The sequence below is a fragment of the Chiloscyllium punctatum genome, chromosome 41 (assembly GCF_047496795.1).
Source record: "Chiloscyllium punctatum isolate Juve2018m chromosome 41, sChiPun1.3, whole genome shotgun sequence".
In the NCBI taxonomy this organism is placed as follows: Eukaryota; Metazoa; Chordata; class Chondrichthyes; order Orectolobiformes; family Hemiscylliidae; genus Chiloscyllium; species Chiloscyllium punctatum.
Window position 1 is genome coordinate 18167781 of NC_092779.1, and position 21485 is coordinate 18189265.

The window sequence follows — 21485 nt, forward strand, 5'->3', positions numbered from 1 at the left end:
CGCATCTTTAGACTGTGGGAGGAAACCGGAGCACCCGGAGGAAACCCACGCAGATTTTGTACTTATTTTCAAATTTTCAGCATTGTCAGTCTTTTGATTTTAATTGAATAATCTATTTATATTTATCTTAAAAGTACTCAATGACCCATCATCGTCTGAGACTGAGAATTGCAAAGTCTCACAACCCTCTGAGAGAGAAAAAAAATCCCTTCATTTCTGTCCTAAAAAGGCAATTCCTAATTTTAGAACAATTCTGGATTCTGGTTCTGGACTCACACAAGAACCATTCTTTCCAAGTGCAACTTGCCAAGACCATTCAGGGTCAAAGCATCCCTTTACTTCTGAGCTCCAGTAAAAACAACCACAACAGGTCCAATATTTCGTCGTAAAGCAACATGCTCAGTCCAGGTATCAATCTAGCAAACCTCTTTGAAACGGTCTTCAACCAACTTACGTCCTTCCTTAAATCAGGAAACCAAAGCTGCACACAGTACTTTGAGGTGTGGTCTCGCCAAGGCTCGAAGGTATTAAAGCATATCATCCTTACTGCTATGTCCAACTCATTCAGAGTAAAGGCTAGCATCCCATTAGTATTTCTAATTACATGCTGTACCTGCACATTAACCTCTATGATTCATGCACTAGAACACCTGGATCCCTCTGCACCCTTGAATTCCACAGTCCTTCTCCATTTAAGTAATGCTGTTTTTAAAATATTTTCTGCGAAAGTGAATAACCTTACATTTTCTCACATTATATACCATCTGCTGGATTTTAATCCATGTACCTAACCTATCTATAAAGCTGTCTGCATCATTGTTATATCATCTTCACGACATAGATTCCTACCTTTGTGTCACCTGCAAATTTAGCCACCTTGCCTGATACACCCCTCAGCTGTTAACGTTCATTTTACATATAGGTTTGACCAATGCCTGCATGAATGAAATCATAGAATCATTGAACCACTACAATGTGGAAGCAGGCCATTCGGCCCATCGAGTCCACAATGGCCCTCCAAAGACAATTCCACCCGGACCCAGTGCCTTATCCTAACCCTGTAACCATGCATTTCCCATGACTAACCCACCTAGCCTGCATATTCCTGGACACCACAGGCAATTTAGCACAGCCAATCCACCTAACTTGCACATCTTTGGATTATGGGAACAAACTGGAGCACCCAGAGGAATCCCACACAGACATGGGGATAATGTGCCAACTCCACACAGACAGTGGGTGGAAGTGAACCTAGGTCCCTGGCGCTGTGAGGCACCAGTGCTAACACTGACCACTGTTTTCTGAGCAAATGCATGTAATTCTCCATTTGGCCACAGGTTGGCATAATAACATTCTAAATCACAATGTGGAAGCAACAGACTTCAGAATATAGCTTCTGCCTCAACCACGGAAATTAACTCCACAGTCTCAAGTGTGTGCAATCAGTTTATCTTGTTGTCAATGCAAAATCTCTTCAGATTTAATATTGAAACCATAATCCTTGATCCAACAACTACTGGAAACAGATTGTATTTACAACGTCCCATTGGCCTGAAATTTTATCACTCCTTTTCCTCTTGCATGGCTGTGCGCTGGTCATAACAATGGGTGGACATTGTGCATTTGCTTACCTGCTTCTGCTGGTGTTTTACTAAGGATGCAGGGTACAATGGGCAGGCAACCTATCCTTGGGCTAACTGAGCTTCTAAAGTGGCCTACTAATGTCCACTTAAGGGTCTCTTCCAGTTGTTGCTGGTATTTTGCATGGTGTCTTGCAAGCTGAGAGAGATCCCTCCTGTCAGACATAATGGAAGCGATCTCTCAGTACAGCACATCTCTGTAGATTCACTTTCCAATCCCCCCACAAATGACCAGCCCCTATGAAACACTGGATATAATTTGGTTCCCAGTTCAGACTGGGGACTGGCTGTCAGCCCAACAAAGGACTCTGGCCCTGGTGATGTTGCTCAGGCTAAGAGAATTGAGACAAAAAAACTGCAGATGTTGGAATCCAAGGTAGACAAGTACGAGGCTGGAAGAACACAGCAAGTCAGGCAGCATCAGGAGATGGAGAAGTCAATGTTTTGGGTGTAACCCTTCAGTAGCCAGCTTTTTGATTTATTGTCAGCTCTCGTAAGCAGGACTACATCACGGGTAGGGTTGAAGTCTTGTTCTGAGCTAATTAATAGCCCCACAAACATTAAATCAGGTCAATGCTTCCCAGCCAGAAGCAGATGGTGCCTGGAAGTTGAGGTCACTGCCTCTGCAAGGTATTCTCACCACTGTTCCACAAGCTTAAATTATGAAAGATTATACCACAATTTTGTTGCCATTTGGAAACCACTACCCTTCCAAATTTTATGAGGCTTGCTTTTCCTTTTATCATATCAGGTCTGACATCACTGAATGTGCTTTGCACCCTCAATGTGTTCCCTACAGCACAGAACCCAAAACTGCACATGTTTGCTCTAACTGAGCTTTTATTAAAGATTTGTAAGGGCTCATTATTACCTCTTGAATTTTAAATTTTATATCTTCTAATGCATCTGATTAGGTGGTGGTGAAGGCAGTGGTGTCATTGGGCTAGTTATCCAAAACCCCACATTATTGTTCTGGGCCATGGGTTCAAATCCCATCATGGCCTAAAAGCAATTAACATAGTCATTCTTGCGTTGGGTTTGGGGAGTTGTGCCAAATTTGCTGAACGTGACTATTTAAGGTTAATAATCGTAAAACAGGTTAAATGTGGCACCCCTTGCAGCCTCACAATATTTGAATTGACTGCCTGCCTCCTGAGGTTATTTGATATTACTCTCTGCCCCACCACTGTGAAACAAGAAACTGGGCTGGATGGAGCCCAGTTAGGAAAAGCAGAGTTAACCTTTTGAGTCCAGTGACCCTTTTTCTGAATTGAAGGATCTCCACAATGAAAGGAAGTACTACAGATGCTGGAGATCTGAAACATAGATGGAAAAACTCAGCAGGTCCAACTGTGAAGAGAAAGCAAAGCTAACACTGTGACTCTTCTTCAGAAAATACCTCATTTTCTACTTAGATACCTTACAGCTTCCAGAACCCAATATTAAATTCCACTGCTTTAGAACCTGATGTTTATGACGCTTGTCCTTCATTTATAGAGTCATAGAGATGTACAGCACAGAAACAGACCCTTTAGTTCAACTCGTTCATGCCTACCAGATATCCCAACACAAATCTAGTCCCACTTGCCAGCACCCAGCCCATATCCCTCCAAACCCTTCCTATTCATATACCCATCCAAATGCCTTTTAAATTTTGCAATTGTACTAGCCTCCACCACTTCCTCTGGCAGCTCATTCCATACACATACCACCTTCTGCGTGAACAACTTGCCCCTTAGATCTCTTATACCTTTGCCCTCGCACCCTAAACCTATGCCCTCTAGTTTTGGACTCCACCGCCCCAGGGAAGAGACTTTGTCTATTTATCCTATCCACGCTCCTCATGATTTTATAAACCTCTATAAGATCACCCCTCAGCCTCCGACACTCCAGGTAAAACAGCTCCAGCCTATTCAACCTCTCCCTATAGTTCAAATCCTCCAACTCCCCAGGACCTTACCATTAAGTGTATAAGTCATGCTAAGATTTGCTTTCCCAAAACGCAGCACCTTGCATTTATCTAAGTTAAGCTCCATCTGCCACTTCTCAGCCCATTGGCCCATCTGATCAAGATCCCCTTGCAATCTGAGGTAACCTTCTTCACTGTACACTACACCTCCAATTTTAGTGTCATCTGCAAACTTACTAACAATACCTCTTATGCTCACATCCAAATTATTTATATTAATGATGAAAATTAGTGGAACCAGCACCGATCCTTGTGGCACTCCTTTGGTCACAGGCCTCCAGTCTGAAAAACAACCCTCCAACACCACCCTCTGTCTTCTACCTTTGAGCCAGTTCTGTATCTAAATGGCTAGTTCTCCCTGTATTCCATGAGATCTAACCTTGCTAATCAGTCTCCCATGGGGAACCTTGTCGAATGCCTTACTGAAGTCCATACAGATCACGTCCACTGCTCTGCCCCTCATCAATCCTCTTTGTTACTTCTTCAAAAAACTCAATCAAGTTTGTGAGACATGATTTCCCACGCATAAAGCCATATTGACTCTCCCTAATCAGTCCTTCCCTTTCCAAATACTTGTACATCCTGTCCCTCAGGGTTCTCTCCAATAACTTGCCCACCACCATCAGGCTCACTGGTCTATTGCTTTGTGGCTTGTCCTTACCTATCTTTCTTAAAATAGTGGCACCACGTTAGCCAACCTCCAGTCTTCCAGCACCTCACAAATATCTCAGCAAGGGGCCCAACAATCACTTCCTGCAGAGTTCTAGGGTACATCTAATCAGGTCCTGGGGATTTGTCCACTTTTATGCTTTTCAAGACAACCAGCATTTCCTCCTCTGTAATATGGATATTTTTTCTAGATGTCACCATCTATTTCCTCACATTTTATATCTTCCATGTCCTTTTCCACAGTAAACACTGATGCAATATACTCGTCTGTTACCTCTCCCATCTCCTGCGGCTCCACACAAAGGCTGCCTTCCTGAGGAACCCTATTCTCTTCCTAGTTACCGTTTTGACCTCAGTGTATTTGTAAAACCCCTTTGGATTCTCCTTAACTCAATTTGCCACTATTTCATGTTCTCTTTTTGCCCTCCTGATTTCCCTCTTAATCATACTCCAACTGCCTTTATACTCTTTTAAGGATTCACTAATCTATTTTGTCTCAACCCGGCATATGCTTCTTTCTTTTTCTTAACCAAACCCTCAATTTCTTTAGTCATCCAGTATTCCCTACACCTACCAACCTTTCCTTTCATCCTAATAGGAATATATTGTCGCTAGACTCTTGTTATCTCATTTCTTCCCATTTTCCAGCCATCCCTTTACCTGCGAACATCTGCCCCCAGGCAGCTTTTGAAAGTTATTGCCTAATACAATCAAAATCAGCCTTTCTCCAATTTAGAACTTCAACTTTTAGATCTGATCTATCTTTTCCATCATTATTTTAAAACTATTAGAGTTATGGTCGCTGGCCCCAAAGTGCTCCCCCACTGACAACTCAGTCACCTGCCCTGCCTGATTTCCCAAGAGCAGGTCAAGTTTTGTACCTTCTCTCGTAGCTACATCCACATACTGAATCAGAAAATTTTCTTGTATACACTTAACAAATTCCTCTCCATCTATACCCTGAACACTGTGGCAGACCCAGTTTATATTTAGAGAGTTAAAATCGCCTACCATAACCACCCTATTATTCTTACAGGTAACTGAGATCTCCTTACAAGTTTGTTTCTCAATTTCCCTCTGACTATTAGGGGGTCTATAATGCAATCCCTATAAGATGATCATCCCTTTCTTATTTCTCAGTTCCATCCAAATAACTTCCCTGGATGTATTTCTGGGAATATCCTCCCTCAGCACAGCTATAATGCTATCCCTTATCAAAAATGCCATTCTCCCTCCTCTTTTGCCTCCCTTTCTTTTCCTTCCTGTAGCATTTGAATCCTGGAACATTAAGCTGCCAGTCCTGCCCATCCCTGAGCCATGTTCTGTAATTGCTATGATATCCCAGTCCCATGTTCCTAACCATGCCCTGAGTTCATCTGCCTTCCCTGTTAGGCCTCTTGCATTGAATTAAATACAGTTTAATTTATCAGTCGTACCTTGTTCTCTGCTTTGTCCCTGCCTGCCCTGACTGTTTGATTTGTTTCCATTCTCAACTGTACCAGTCTAAGATTCATCTCTTAGCTCACTATCTCCCTGGGATACCACCACCACCCCCCGCTCCCCCCCCACCCCCCGCCCCCACCTTACTAGTTTAAACCCTCCCGAACAGCTTTAGCAAATCTCCCCGCCAGTATATTAATCCCTTTCCAATTTAGGTGCAATCCGCCCTTCTTGTACAGGTCACCTCTACCCCAGAAGAGATTCCATTGATCCAAAAATGTGAATCCTTCTCCCATACACCAGCTCCTCAGCCATGCATTCATCTGTTCTATCCTCACTAGCTTGCAGCACTGGGAATAATCCAGGTATTACTACTCTCGAGGACCTCCTTTTTAAATTCCTGCCTAACTCTCTATATTCTCCCTTCAGAATCTCATCCTTTTCCTTTCCTGTGTCATTGGTTCTAATGTGTAAATGACCTCCTGCTGGTTCCTCTCTCCCTTGAGAACATTCTGCATCCTTTCTGAGACAGCCTTGATCATGGCATCAAGGAGGCAACACGCCATTCTGATTTTTCGCTGCTGGCCACAGAAATGTCTGTCTGTGCCTTGGGCTAGAGAGTCCCCAAATACAATTGATCTCTTGGAACCCGACGTACTCCTCATTGCATTATAGCCTGTCTCGATACCAGAAACCTCGCTGTTCATGCTACATTCCCCTGAGAAGCCAGTACCCCCTAGATTTTCCAAAACAGCATACTTGTTTGAAAGAGGCAGAGCCACAGAATATTCCTGCACTACCTGTCTACCTCTCTTACCTTTCCTGGAGTTAATCCATCTATCCGACTATATCTGCGACTTTTCTCCCTTCCTATAACTGCCATCCATCACACCCCTTTGCTCTTGTAGATTCCTCATTGCCTCTGACTGTCTCTCCAACCCATCCATTCGATCTGATAGGATTTGTAACCAACGGCATTTATTGTAGATATAATTCTCAGTAACACGTAAACTCTCCCTAAACTCCCACACCCGACAAGAAGAGCATATCACGCTACTAAGGGCCATTTTTGCTTCTTTCAATCTACAGACCCAGAAAATAGCATTGTCTTATTCTTCTACAAAACACTGCTCCAGGCTAACTTAATACTTATGGCTTATACTTTTAAGTTTAATCAAGAGACATCTCTTGCATTCTTCTCCCCCTGACTTTCACGCCCACAGCTCTGTCTGGTTTATGTCCTGTTTACTTTGCTGTCAGCCAAAAGGACCCATTTTCACTATTGCACCGCTTAAATTAATTATTTTATATCTCTATTAAAACCAAAAGAACCATGGATATTGTAAATCAGAGACAAAAATAAAAAAAATGCTGGAAATGCTCTGCAGGTCTGGCAACATGAGGGAGAGTCACTCCACCCAAAACATTCATTTTGATTTCTCTCCACAGATGCTGCCACACCTGCTGAGATTTTCCAGCAATTTCCATTTCATATCTCTATTTCTCTTCCACCCCAGTTAGGAATCCCTTTATCTTTTTCACTAGGTCCGAGCATCTGTTCCCCTCTTCTGCCTCTGTCAAAATGATTTTCCAACTTCTTTCAGTTTGGAACAAGTCATATGGCCTTAAAACATGAACTCTGTTTCTCTCTCCACAGACACTGCCAGATCTGCTGAGTTTCTCTAACACTCTGTGTGCTTATTTCAGCCCTCCAGCATCTACAGTATTCTGCTTTGATATGAAGTTGTGGGTCTGGGTTAATTGAGTATCACAATCAGTGCTCCCATTTTCAGGCCCGACGACTAAATTTTGTGGCCTAAAGTTTCAGTAGCAGAAAGAGCAGTAATTGGAAAAGATATAGATCAAAGGTGTTTGTCAAGACAGCAGGTGAGGGGCGTTCTTTCTTATGCAGCAAGTTGCAATTATCAGGAAAGCACTGACGGAAAAGATTGTAGGAACACCCTTAGTACTACTATATGCAAAAGAATTGTCTAATACTTGAGAAATCTACAGGTCTGTGAGCAATCAACAGATGAGTGGGATGAATTCCTTTATTGGTGGCCTGACTTGTTTTTTTTGTGTGTCATCACTTTACCAATTGAATTTATGTCATAGAAACAAATGTATTGCAAGTATGATAAACATCCACTTGCAACAAAGTGAGTGACAGGAAGTCTTGTTCTATAATTAAAGCATGCGTTATTTCCTTGAACTTCAACACATAAAACATAAACAGTTCTGGATTCTGTTTCAAATCACCTGTAACATGCAGCTTGAGGTGTTCTGAAAACCCAATGACTGGCAGGCTTATCTGCTAATACAAGAGTTGCAACATTTCCCTGAATCGAGGTAAGTTTTCAGTGATGCTTTCAATGTTGAATCTTAAAAAGTATGCTTTAAAAATATTTACTTTTCAAATGCTCAAATATATTTTCTTTTCTATAATTTGCAATGATTATGCAACAAAACAAGGACTAAGTGCCTATAGCGAATAGTAAGAAATAAATTTGGCAGGTCATGCCACTTAAATACATTTGGAAAAGAAAACTACTAGGATAAGTATTTATTAATCAGATTATTTGAACAAATCATAACTTTATTTTGGTTAATGGTATAATTGTGTAAGTCCATTGGAAGAACCAGATGAGAATATGTCCCAATATTTGACAAAATCCTGTGCTTCATTTCAGGTCTGACCTGTGACTGATTCCTGGTTTCTAACGATGACAGAATATGAATATTATAATGAAAATAGCACATTCACCTATGAAACTTCTGTATTCTGTGGGAGTGCCAAAGTTGCAGATTTCAGGAATGTTTTTATACCCTGCTTTTATTCCATTTTATTTGTGTCAGGGCTCCTGAGGAATGCTTTGGTTGTTGTGATATACGTTTACTATGAGAAGCTGAAGACTGTGACAGATGTCTACATGATGAATCTGGCGATTGCTGACTTGCTCTTTCTTTGCACCCTGCCATTCTGGGCAGTTGATGCATACTCTGAATGGATTTTTGGAACTTATATGTGCAAACTTGTGAATGGTGCATACACTGTCAATCTTTACAGCTGTATGCTAATACTCACCTGTGTGAGCATCAACAGGTACAAAGCTATTGTTCAAGCAACAAAAATGCTTAATATTGGAAAGAACATACTTCACAGTAAGTTAGTCTGTGTGGGCATTTGGGTGCTCGCAATGATTTTGGCTCTTCCAGAATTCATATTAAGTCAAGTTCAAACTGATGAACCGAATAAATCTGTCTGTAAGATGGTGGATTCTTCTAATCTGATCAAAGTGGGAGTGAAAGTAACACAGATGGTAGTGGGATTTCTGTTACCTTTTCTGGCCATGACCATTTGCTACTCAGTCATTGCAAAAACCCTAATCCAAGCTAACAGGTTTCAGAAGCACAAATCATTAAAGATTATCATTGCAGTTGTAGTTGCATTTGTGATTTGTGAGCTGCCATTCAACATTGTCTTGTTGATGCATATTCTACCGTTCAATGGGCAAGAAACTAGTTGTGAAGATAATGACAATTTATACTACGCAATTATTGTAACAGAGAGCATTGCATATGTACACTGTTGTCTCAATCCTATTCTTTATGGATTTCTTGGAGTGAAGTTTAGAAATAGTTTTCTGAAGATTTTAAAAGATATTGGCTGCATCAGTCAAAAACAATTGGCTGGGCTTCTGAAAACTGAGTGTGAGACATCACAACCTGTATCGGTTGTATCTGAAACAACAACAATGTATCCCTTATAAAAGATATTATATGGATCTATAATTGTAAATGAAAGCAGCAGCACAAATGGTTAGTTTTACTGATTTATTCTGAATTTTTGTGATTTACAACAGCACATGCTATCTGTAGATATAAAATGTGGCTTAAATATAAATAGGTAAATATGCACAGAGAAATGTGTATTAAATAAATATGTTTAAAAACATATTAAGTTCTATGTATAAATGTTTGCAAATGGAAAAATGTGTTCACCCTTGTGAGGGGCACAAATGCCCATAACAGGTCTGATATGGGTGACACAAAGGCTCAGTGGTTAGCACTGCTGCCTTACAGCACCAGGGACCTGGGTTTGATCCCAGCCTCAGCCAACTGTCTGTATGGAGTTTGCACATTCACCCCGTGTCTGCGTGGGTTTTCTTGCACAGTCCTAAAGATGTGCAGGTTAGGTGAACTGGTCATACTAAATTGCCCATCGTGTTCAGGGATGTGTAGGTCAGCAGCATCAGTCAGGGGAAATGTTGAGTAATAGGGTAGGGGAATGGATATGATAGGTTAGCCTTCAAAGGGTTAGTGTGGACTCGTTGGGCCAAAGGGCCTGTATCCACACTGTATGGATTCTATGACAGTTCAAATAAGTTGTTGCTGTGGTGTAAGCAGTACTTAATTCTGCCAAGTCACAATGGGAAGAGAAATGAACACAATCCTACAATTTAGAATTTAGCCCAGAAAGATAGGCACCAGTTATACTGTATAATGGCACCTGCTTTGGTCGTGAATAATTGCAAAATACAGTACTTCTGTATTTCATTGAAAAATCAATCATGAGTTCTAGTGATTGATAAAATTCCATCTAGTGTTATGGTTGTTAGTGTTTCCATGCTAATACCTCAGCAGGGAGCTGTTAGGCACTTCTCAAGTTCCATAAGATTTGCAGTGACCTCACAGTCATCCTGAGGAGCAAGGTTATGGTTATAACTAGGGCAATTAATGCAAGAAAAAGCATTTCAATGATCACACTTTTTGTTGTAAATCAGTTCTGATATTTAATTCTTGTTGTCTTCCTGAAGCACATCTGTGGTCATGACAACTACTTCATATTTTTGTTGACTTGTTGTCAAGCTCTCACTGCTGTAGTTTGTTGGAGGCTGACATGGCACAGTTGATATGGTGTTGAATGTCCTTGTCAACTGTGACTCATAGAAACAGTGCAGAAGAGACTCTTCAGCCCATCAAGTCTGTACTGCCAAAAATAAACTACTACCCACCTAGGGTGGCACAGTAGTTAGCACTGCTACCTCACAGCGCCAGAGACCCGGATTGGATTCCACCCTGGGGGGACTGTCTGTGTGGATTTCCTCCACAGTCCAAACATGTACAGGTTAGCTGGATTGGCCATGCTAAATTGCCCAGCGTCCAGGAATGTACAAGCTAGACTAGGCAGATTAGCCATGGGAAATGGAGGGACAGGATGGGTTGGGGTGGGATACTCGTCGGAGGGTTGGTGTGGACTCATTGGGCCAAATGGCCTGTTTCCACACTCTTCGGATTCTCTGACTTTATGAGTAGTCCCACCAACCCACACTAGGGCGACTGTGACACTTTAAGTGTTCATCCAGGTACTTTCTAAAAGTTGTGAGATTTCCTGACTCAATATTTTCCCAATCAATGCATTCCAGATCCCCACCACTCTCTGGATGAAAAGATTTTTCTTGAATCCTCTTTAAAGCTCCTGCATTTCATTTTACATCTGTGTCCATGCTTATGGAAAAAGCTTTTTTAATATTTTCACTTTTTGTGCAAGGAAAAATATTCTAACATGTTGGGTCTCTGAAAGTCCCCGGGTCTGTTGAATTGGTATAGACAAAGTCCTGGGTCTGTTGAATTGGTATAGACAAAGTCCTGGGTCTGTTGAATTGGTATAGACAAAGTCCTGGGTTTGTTGAATTGGCATAGACAAAGTCCTGGGTTTGTTGAATTGGTATAGGCTAATCATCGAACATATTCCTTTGGACTTTTTTACGAATATGGTACACTGGAAAACCAAAATTTTTGGACTATGTGGATGGAGATTTTTTTTGCCATCTTAACTTGGGCTTTTGCATAGCCATGACAATCCGATTTAGTGATCATGATCTCCTCGAAGGAAGAATTTCAAATAAACTCATGTGTATCACTCAATGCTCACGGAGGAGTTAATGTTTTATTGTACTCAGATGTTTTATTAACTTATCGATTTATTAATTACCTTTACTGATTTACATTTTTTGCATGAGTATAGTTGTGTTTGGGTGTTATGCTCTATGTAGGCTGAGTGCCGATTCAATGTGCTGAATGGCCTCCTTCTGTACTGTGGGGGTTCTATGACTCTGCATCTTAAAGTACTAAGAGCACTCCTTAGAATTTTAATTCTGAACACATTAAATTGATGTTGGTTTTATGCAGTATACTGGCAGACATTCAGTTTCTAGCTCCAGTAATTCAAGATACAAAAACATTATTTCTATTCAGACATTAGTAAGTTATAAAAATCAGTCACTGGCAGTGATAAAATGATAAAATAGTGCAAGGAAGACAAGAAGATGAGCAAGAACTCAAAATACTCAGTTATAAGATTTGGTTGCTGATAAAAATACTTTATGATCTCCTGAAATGGGTTATCTTTGTCAAACTGCCCATGCAGCCACAATGCACTAGATTGATTTATTTGACACAAATAAGGTTCGGAGAGATTTAACAGATGCATTCAAAAAACCCTACACAACAGCATATTTATTTAGTGCCTTTAACATCATGAAATATCCCAAGCACATTGCAGGAGACTTTAAGTAAACTTTTACATTGATCCACATAAGAATATATTACAGTAAATTATCAAATGCTTGGTCAAAGGTTTAAAGTTATTTTTTAAAGGAAGAAAGAGGGGTAAGTACAGCAGCAGAGAGATTTACGGAAGGACTTCCAGCGATTCACAACTTGGCAGCTGAAGGCACAGCTATGTTAACAGTGCAAACCAAATCAGGAAGCTCAAGAAGCCAGAATTCGATGTGGACAGTTATCCTGAATGATTATTGTAGGGGAGATTACAGATACAGGCAGGGACAAGCCAAGTGGAGGTTTTTAAAGTTGAATGACAATATTAAAATTGTGGTGTTGCTTAAATGTGAGTCAATGTAGGAATTCAAAAACAGCAGTAAATGAGTGAACCAAGCTTGACACAATTAAGGACACAAATCAGCCACAGAGTTTTGGTCTGGGGTAAAATGCAGGCAGCCAGCTTGCCAGGAGAACATTGACATGCAGGTAGCAAAGGCATGGTTTCAGCAGTAGATGAGCTGAGACAAGAGGGAACGGAGTGATATTTTAGTGGAGGAGAGAGGCTGGCTTGGTGCGGTACTAGTATGTTGTTGGAAGCTCACCTTGAAATGAACTGTGACACTGCGCTTCTGAATAGTTTGGTTAACCTCAGACAGGACTGTTCTCCCCACTTGCCTGGATGGGTACAGCTCCAACAACACTCAAGAAGCTTGATACCATCCAGGACAAAGCAACCCACCTGATTGGCACCACATCAACAAACATTTAATCCTTCCATCACCAGCGCTCAGTAACAGCAGTGTGTACTATGTCCAAGATGCACTGCAGAAATTCACTAAAGATCCTGAGACAGCACCTTCCAAACCCATGACCACTGCCATCTGGAAGGACAAGGGAGCCTGCAAGTTCCCCGCCAAGCCACTCACCTTCCTGACTTGGAAATATACCGCCGTTCCTTCACAGTCATTGGGTCAAAATCCTGGAATTCCATCCCTAATGGCATTGTGTGTCAACCCACAGCAAGTGGACTGCAGCAATTCAAGAAAGCAGCTCACCACCACCTTCTCAAGGGTAAATAGGGATAGGCTATCAATGCTGGCCAGCCAGCGACACCCAAGTCCCATAAATGAATTTTTAAAAAGTTGCTAAGTAATGGGAGTTTGTAGCAGAAATAAAGACAATGAGATTCGATGTTTCCAATTTTTAATTAGAGAAACGGATGAGTTAGCAACAGTGGAAACATTGAGAAAGGTGGTGGTGAGTTAGACTGGATACGGTCAGTGTACAAGCAAAAACTGAGGCTCTGTTTTTGGAGGATTTCACCAAGGAACAGCATGCTAATGAGAACTGTGTAGATTCCAAGGTTAGACTCCTGGGGGACATCAGAAGTAACAGTGAGAATGAGAAGTTATTGCGGGCGATTCTCTGGCTATGATTAGATAGATAAGATTCAAAACATGCAGTCTCTGCCAGTTGGACACTAATGGAAAAACAATGCAAGGGAACAATTTAGCTTTGTCGCAATCATACAGCTTATCATTTGTGACTCTGATAAAAACCATCTCAACATTGTAGCAGGTACAAACCCAATTGTAGAGATTCAAACCACTGAGTTCCAGGGAAGATAGGAGGTTACTACACAGATAACATCTTTGTAGAGGCAAGGAGATGTTGGAAACAAGGCAGTAGTTTATGATGATGCTGGAGTTAAGGATTTATTTGATGAAAGGGGTGATGACAGAAGATTTGAAGGAGAGACAGACAATGGAGTACCGAGAGAGAGAAAAAAACCATGAACAAAATCATCTAATTTGGGGGGGGGGGAACACTGGGGAGAAGGTAGCGGAGATTGCAATAGGTAGATGGAGATGGAGGTAAAGGTTGGAGAGGAGGGTGGGGAGGGAAATACATTTCTGGTGGTGGGGTCCATTTGTCAGTGGTGAAAATGGCAGAATATGATGTGATGTATACGGAGGTTGGTGTGCTGAAAGGTGAGGACCAAGAGGGTCTGTCCTTGTTGCGGTTCAAGGAGTAGCGTTCGAGGGCGGAGGTGTGGGAAGTGGATGAGATGTGCTGGACGGCATCATTGGTCACGTGGGAGGGGAAATTGCATCTTTGAAGGAGGCGGCCATCTGGCATGTTCTGTGGTGGAACTGGTCCTCTTGGGAGCAGATGCGACGGAGCTGGAGGAATTGGGAATAAGGGATTGCGTTTTTACAGGAGGCAGGGTGGGAGGAGGTGTGGTCCAGGGTGGCTGTGGGACTCTGTGGGTTTGTAGAAGATGTCAGTGTTGTGTTGGTCATTGTTAATGGAGATGGAGAGGTCCAGGAAGGGGAGAGAGGTATCGGAGATGGTTCAGGTGAACTTAAGGTCGGGGTGGAATGAGTTTGTGAAGTTAGTGAACTGTTCAACCTCCTTGTGGGAGCAAGAGGTAGCGCCGATATAGTCATCAATGTAGGAAAAGGTGGAGAATGATGCTGGTGTAACTGTGGAAGATGGACTATTCCACGTAACCGACAGGCATAGATGGGGGCCCATGCGCGTGCCCATGGCTAACTCCCTAATGTCTGGAGGAAGTGGGAGGAGTTGAAGGAGAAATTATTCAGGGTGAGGACCAGTCTGGACTAAACCTCCTCCCACCCTGCCTCCTGTAAAAAAGTTATCCCTTATTCCCAATTCCTCCACCGCATCTGCTCCCAGGAGGACCAGTTCCACCAGATATCCTCCTCCTTCAAAGAAATGCTGTAATTTCCTCTCCCACGTGGCCAATGATGCCCTCCAGCACATCTCATCCACATCTCGCACCTCCACCCTCAAACCCCACCCCTCTAACTACAACAATGACAGAAACCCCCAGGTCCTCACCTTCCACCCCACCAACTTCCGCCTATGTCGCATCATCCTCCACTATTTTCACCACTGACAAATGGACCCCACCAAAGTAATATTTCCCTCCCCACCCCAATCCGCTTTCCATAAAGACCATTCCCTCTGTGTCTCTCTTGTTAGGTCCACACCTCCCACCAACCCACCTTCCCCACCCAGTACCTTCCCCTGCCACTGCAGGAATTGCCAAAACCTGCGTCCACACCTTCCCCCTCACCTCTGTCCAAGCCCCCAAAGGAGCCTTCCACGTCCATCAGAGTTTCACTTGCACTTCCACATGTCATTTACTATATCCGTTGCTCCTGATGCGGTCTCCTCTACATTGGGGAGACAGCACAACCCCTTGCAGAGAGTTTCAGAGAACATCTCTGGGACACCTGCACCAACCAACCCCACTGCCCCATGGCCGAACACTTCAATTCCCCCCCACCCCCCCCAACTCCACCAAGGATATGCAGGTCCTGGGCTTCCTCCATCGCCACGCCCTAACTACCCGATGCCTGGAGGAAGAATGCCTCATCTTCCACCTTGGGACAGTCCCACCATACAGCATCAATGTGGACTTCACCAGTTTACTCATTTCCCCTCCCCCCCCCACCTTATCCCAGTTCCAGCCTTCCAACTCAGCACCACCCTTATGACCTCTCCTACCTGTCCATCTTCCTTCACACCTATTCGCTCTACCCTCCTCTCCGACCTATCACCTTTACCCCTATCTCCATCTACCTATTGCACTCTCTCAGCTACCTTCACCCCAGCCCCAACCCACCCCATCCCTCCCCTCCCCATTGGCTCACAAGCCTCATTCCTGATGAAGGGCTCTTGCCCAAAACATTGCCTCTCCTGCTCCTTGGATGCTGCCTGACCTGCTGTGTTTTTCTAGCACCACACTCTCAACTGAGAGAGGAAAAACGTCTAGGCCTATAAAGGAATGAAACTTATTAGATAGCTCTTTCAAAGAGCTAGCACTGGGCAAAGTCCCAAATGGCCTCTTTCCTGCTCTATGATTCTGCTGCATAATTCACAACACAATAACCTTCACTGTGGACCACTCGGCCACAACTTGGATGATAACTAATTACAATGTAGCAGTAAGAAACAAATGTGTATAAGAAAAAAGGGCAGATATAATTAATTTTATAAAGCAGAAGTGAAACAGTCTTTCTTTTTTCAACCACATCAATGCCTGCTGAATGTAAAGACAACCACATTACTACCTGTTGAATGTGAAGACATTTCTCACTTCTGACATATGAACTTTGTCTGGCAGTTTGCAACTATATCTTTTAGCTGTGTACCTTTGATCCTAATTGAGACAATACGTTTGACAAAGATTGACACCCTGACAATATGATCTCTAAATGTTCTTTATTTACTGGCCTGTTGACTTCAATGTGTGGTGTCTCGCAATTCTACGAAGGAGTTGAGTGACAGCAGTGGTATCTTAGAGAGTGCAGCACTGACATGCATGTCCATGGTGGGTGGGCATGGGTGTGGGGGTGCGTATGTGTGGGTGGGTGTGTGCGTGCGCGCGCGCACACACACACACTTCTCAGTATTCAGAGAATTACTCATCAAAAGCACATGTACTGAGATCTTACACCTCAAATAATTTTCTGCATATTATAATTTATGAATGTAAAATTATTGGGAAGGGAATAGAGAGACAGATATGGAAGGATAAATTTCATACTGATAGAGAATTTGTAAAATTTAGTTTTAGCAGCGAATCAATGCTCCAGGAATAATAAAGTGATAGCCTAGAAGTCATGGGTGGCAAATTCAGATGTATAATTCCCCTTTTCAAGTGTGAAGGAAACCACAAAGCCTCCAGATATAGACACACAGAGTTTGGGTATTATATATTCTCAATATTGTGTTTAAATTAGGATTTTGAGTTTCTTGCCAGTCACATTTTCCACTTATAACCTACAGCACTTCATCTGTCACATACTAACCTCATTCTGAGGTTTTCGCAGAAGCTTTGCCAGCATAACACAAAGGATACTGCAGTGCTATAGCTTCCTCACATTGAAAAGACATGCAAACACTTGCCACAGATTCCATGAACAAGCAATCCCCCTCATTTTGATGGGTATGCTAGAATTATTTGAAAGGAATTGTTTGTATTTTTGAGCTTAGTTGCTGGTTTATTATTTCTGGTTGCTTTTTGGCATTTAGATGTTTTCTGACGCATTACTCTGCAAAGCCCATTGTAAACCATTTCAGAAGTTCTGCTACTCTTGCATTTGTGGTTACAGAGACAAATGGTTTCATATCGTCTTTGGCAGTGGCATTGGCATTTGAGTATCAGCAACAAAGAGATCATAAATCATATTGCTGTCCTCTTCTCAAAAATCACATCATGCATTCCTGGCTAGTCTCACAATTTCTCTCCTCACAAACACATGAAGTCACCCAAATATCTTCATTTGCACCAAGCCCACTGCAAGCATTCATCAGCCTTGCACTTACTGATCTGCACTGGTTTCCAGTCAAGCAATGCTTCAATTTTAAAACTGCCATTCTTGTTTTCCAATCTATTCCCGGCCTCCTATCTCTGGCAATCTCTATCCCCACAATCCTCCAAGTTATCTACACTTCTGCATTTTGGTCTTTGGGCCATTACTGACTACTGATTATCACATCACTGATGGGATTCTTTCAGCTGTCAACCCTAAGTGCTCGAAGTCCCTCTCTAAACCTCTTAACATTTTTCTTCCTTTAAGGTGGTTCAGAACATCTACCTGCCCACTATCCTAACATCTCTAAATATGGTCGTGGGCAGGATTATGGGCAGTTTCCTGCTGTAGGATCAAATGCAGAATTGTACACTGTATCCAGTCAGGAACAGTCAACCGACTGGCCAATTCCAGCCAGATCTCAATTAGTCAACACTAAACCGGCTTGCTAGTCAGCAGTGCACATTTGGGGAGGTGAAGCATTGCTCAGTATCCACTGAGGACATTGAAGTAATTCTCTAAGATGACCTACAAAGACCTGAACAGGAAATGTCCAAAGGTAATTTCTGAAATACTTGTTTAAACTGCTATTACCAAGGTAGAAAAACCTACAGAAACAAACAATAGGCTATGCTTTAAGCAGCTAGCTACAGATACCCAAAAGACAAAAACGTTTGAAATTAGAATTTCATACTGAATAAATTACAAAGGCCAATTTGTAATTATTTGGAGGTGCCAGTGTTAGTCAAGGGTGTACAAAGTTAAAAATGACACAACACCAGGTTATAGTCCAACAGGTTTAATTGGAAGCACTAGCTTTCACAGTGCTGCTCCTTCATCAGGTGGTTGTGGAGTATAAGATCAGGACACAGAATTTATAGCAAAAGTTTACAGTATGAGGTAACTGACATTATACATTGAAAAGGACCTGGATTGTTTGTTAAGTCTCTTACCTTTTACAATGGGCATGTTGGTTTCTGTTTTTCCATACGTAAATCCCAGAACTTTCTAAAAGTTACATTCTCAAGTGCACTTTAACAATAGGTGCCATGTTGGCCCAGATAATGCATTGAAGGTATGACATGCCCTGATGTTCAGACTGATTCTAATCTATAAAAAAGATCTACAGAATCTTACATGGATTCATGCAAGTTTTGAGCAAAATAAAATGTAATTCTGCATGTACAAATTCACCCCACAAACTCAGATGCGTGCACATGCATGTGGGTGGGGGGGGCGGGGGGGGAAATAACTGACAGAGAGAGTGTGTGTATGCTTGAGAGTGTGACTGTGTGTGTGTGTGTGTATGCTTGAGAGTGTGACTGTGTGTGTGTGTGTGTGTGTGTGTGTGTATGCTTGAGAGTGTGACTGTGTGTGTGTGTGTGTGTGTGTGTAGTGCAGTGGGGTCACCTGTAGTGTGACATGAACCCAAAGGTCCCGGTTGAGGCCATCCCCATGGGAACTGAACTTGGCTATCAGCCTCTGCTTGTCCATTTTGCATTGTTGCCTGTCACAAAGTCCGCCTTGGGAGGATGGTGACCCAAAGGTCAAAGGTTGAATGTCCCGGATCGCTGAAGTGTTCTCCACCTGGAAAGGAACAGTCCTGTCTATTTATTATTGTGCAGAGTCCATTCATCCTTTGCTGTAGCCTCTGCTCAGTCTCACCAATATACCATGCCTCAGGGCATCATTGCCTGCAGCATATGAGATAGACAATGTTGGCCAAGTCACATGAGTACCTGCCATGCACATGGTGGGAGGTATCACCATGTGTTCTCGTGGTATCAGTGTCGACGCTCTGACACGGATACCACTATTACACATAGGGGCACCTCCCACCACGTATGTTGCAGGTACTCATGCAAATTGGCCTCTCTCACACGCTGCAGGCAAGGATGCGCTGAGGCATGGTACATTGGTGAGACTGAGCAGAGGCTACGGCAATGGAAGAATGGATACCGTACAACAATAAACAGACAGGAGCGTTCTCTCCCAGTCGGAGAACACTTCAGCGATCCGGAATATTTGACCTCGACCTTCGGGTGGACTTAAGGAGATGCAGCATCACAAAGTGGCTGAGCAGAGGCTGATAGCCAAGCTCGGTACCCATGGGGATGGCCTCAACCAGGACCTTGGGTTCATGTTATGCTACAGATGACCCCATTGCACTAAACACACACCTACAGACAGACAGACACACACTCTCAGATACACACACACTCACAGACACACACACACTCCTACAGATCCATACACTCTTGCAGACCCTCTCTCATATGCTCAAATATAGACTCACACACTTACACGCCTTTACACTCTGTTGTGACACGGGGTAAACTCTCCTGCTTAATTTAAAACCAGCACCACAGAAAAGATTTATCCCATTAATCTGTGAAAATTCGATAGTCCAAGAAATAGTTAAAGTGAAAGTTAACAACTTTACTTCTTAAAGTATAACAGAATAATTAACTAACAACTATTTACAATTCCTTACTCGAACCTGTTACCTTCCCTTTTGTAATACTAGTCCGATAAAGCTCCCAATTACAATTTACAAAACAAAACTTCTTATCTCAAAACCAGGCAGCTTTTGTATTTTTCTGAATTCTGGTCTTCTTTTGTTCTTCATAGGGATTTCTATTTCACAAGTTACGGATTGATAAAAGTACCTTTTAAGAGAGCTATTTTCTGGGTGGTGTGCAGATGTCATTGGCTTGGCACTTCTCTTCTCAACTGTTCAATTTTCCCCAGTCTTATACCCTCAAAGCATCAGATTGTGTCATTGGCTTTTAAAACTGTCAATACATTAAAATTCAAACTGGATTGGAGTTCGGTATTTTTCGAGGTATAATTTAAACTTATTGGCCTAATTCGAATCTGTTTTGTCATTTCCAGGCAATCAGTTAATTGAATTGTTCGACCAAATGTTACATTATATTTCTTCTCAGAACGCTGGTTCTGTTAGGTAGTTCTGTTGCTTTTAACTCTCAAAGGAACAGTACACCCACATCTTCATAACAACTCACACTTGCACACATATACACACACACACACACACTCTCTCACAGACAAGCATACACCCTTGCAAACACACACACACACGTTTGTGGGACAAATTTTACATTTTATTTTGCTCAATAACTGCATGAATCCATGCAAGATTCGGTAAATCCCTTTTTTAGATTAGAATCAGTCTGAACATTGGGGCACAGACAGCCTCACACAGGCCACCTCACACCTCACACATTATCTGGGCCAACATTGCACCTATTGTTAAAGTTCACTTGAGAATATAACTTTAAGAAAGTTCTGGGATTTACATATGAAAGAACTAAAACTAATATGCCCATTCTAAAGGATGAGAGACTTAAACAATTCAGGTCTTTTTCAATATATAATGTCACTTTTATCACACTGTAAACTTTTGCTATAAATTCTTTGTCCTATGATCTTATATTCCACAACCACCTGATGAAAGAGCAGTGCTTCGAAAGCTAGTGCTTCCAAATAAACCTACTGAACTATAAACTGGTGTTGTGTGATTCTCAATTTGTTAGTTATTGGATTGGTCAATCACAGATCAACGTTACCACAGAACAAAGGAAATCATATTCAGAGGTACCAGAGAGACGATAAATCTCAGGTATTCTAATTGTTTAAACCCATGTGAAAGCAAAGAAATAATTTTTCTTGTATCAGTGATACTTCCTGCTCTCCTCCTGATGGTTTAGACAAGGGTCAACACTAAACTCCTCTGATCTTTCCACAGAGATTAACCTTGCCAAAGTGAAAATTCTCTTTAGGCAAATATCAAGATCCTATAGGTGTGCAGCAGCCTTTGCTCATTGAGGATGG

The 21485-nt window shown here is 42.2% G+C and overlaps 2 protein-coding genes across 6 annotated transcripts in view; one reads left to right on the forward strand and one right to left on the reverse strand.

Moving 5' to 3' along the window:
- Window positions 1–21485, reverse strand: part of fyco1a (FYVE and coiled-coil domain autophagy adaptor 1a) — a 170841-nt gene that overhangs the window by 50827 nt on the left and 98529 nt on the right. The window lies entirely within an intron of this gene.
- Window positions 7986–9523, forward strand: LOC140464897 (C-C chemokine receptor type 7-like). The gene is made up of 2 exons (XM_072560491.1): window positions 7986–8067; window positions 8409–9523. The coding sequence occupies exon 2, from the start codon at window positions 8442–8444 to the stop codon at window positions 9486–9488; it is 1047 nt and encodes a 348-aa protein (XP_072416592.1). The 5' UTR covers window positions 7986–8067; window positions 8409–8441; the 3' UTR covers window positions 9489–9523.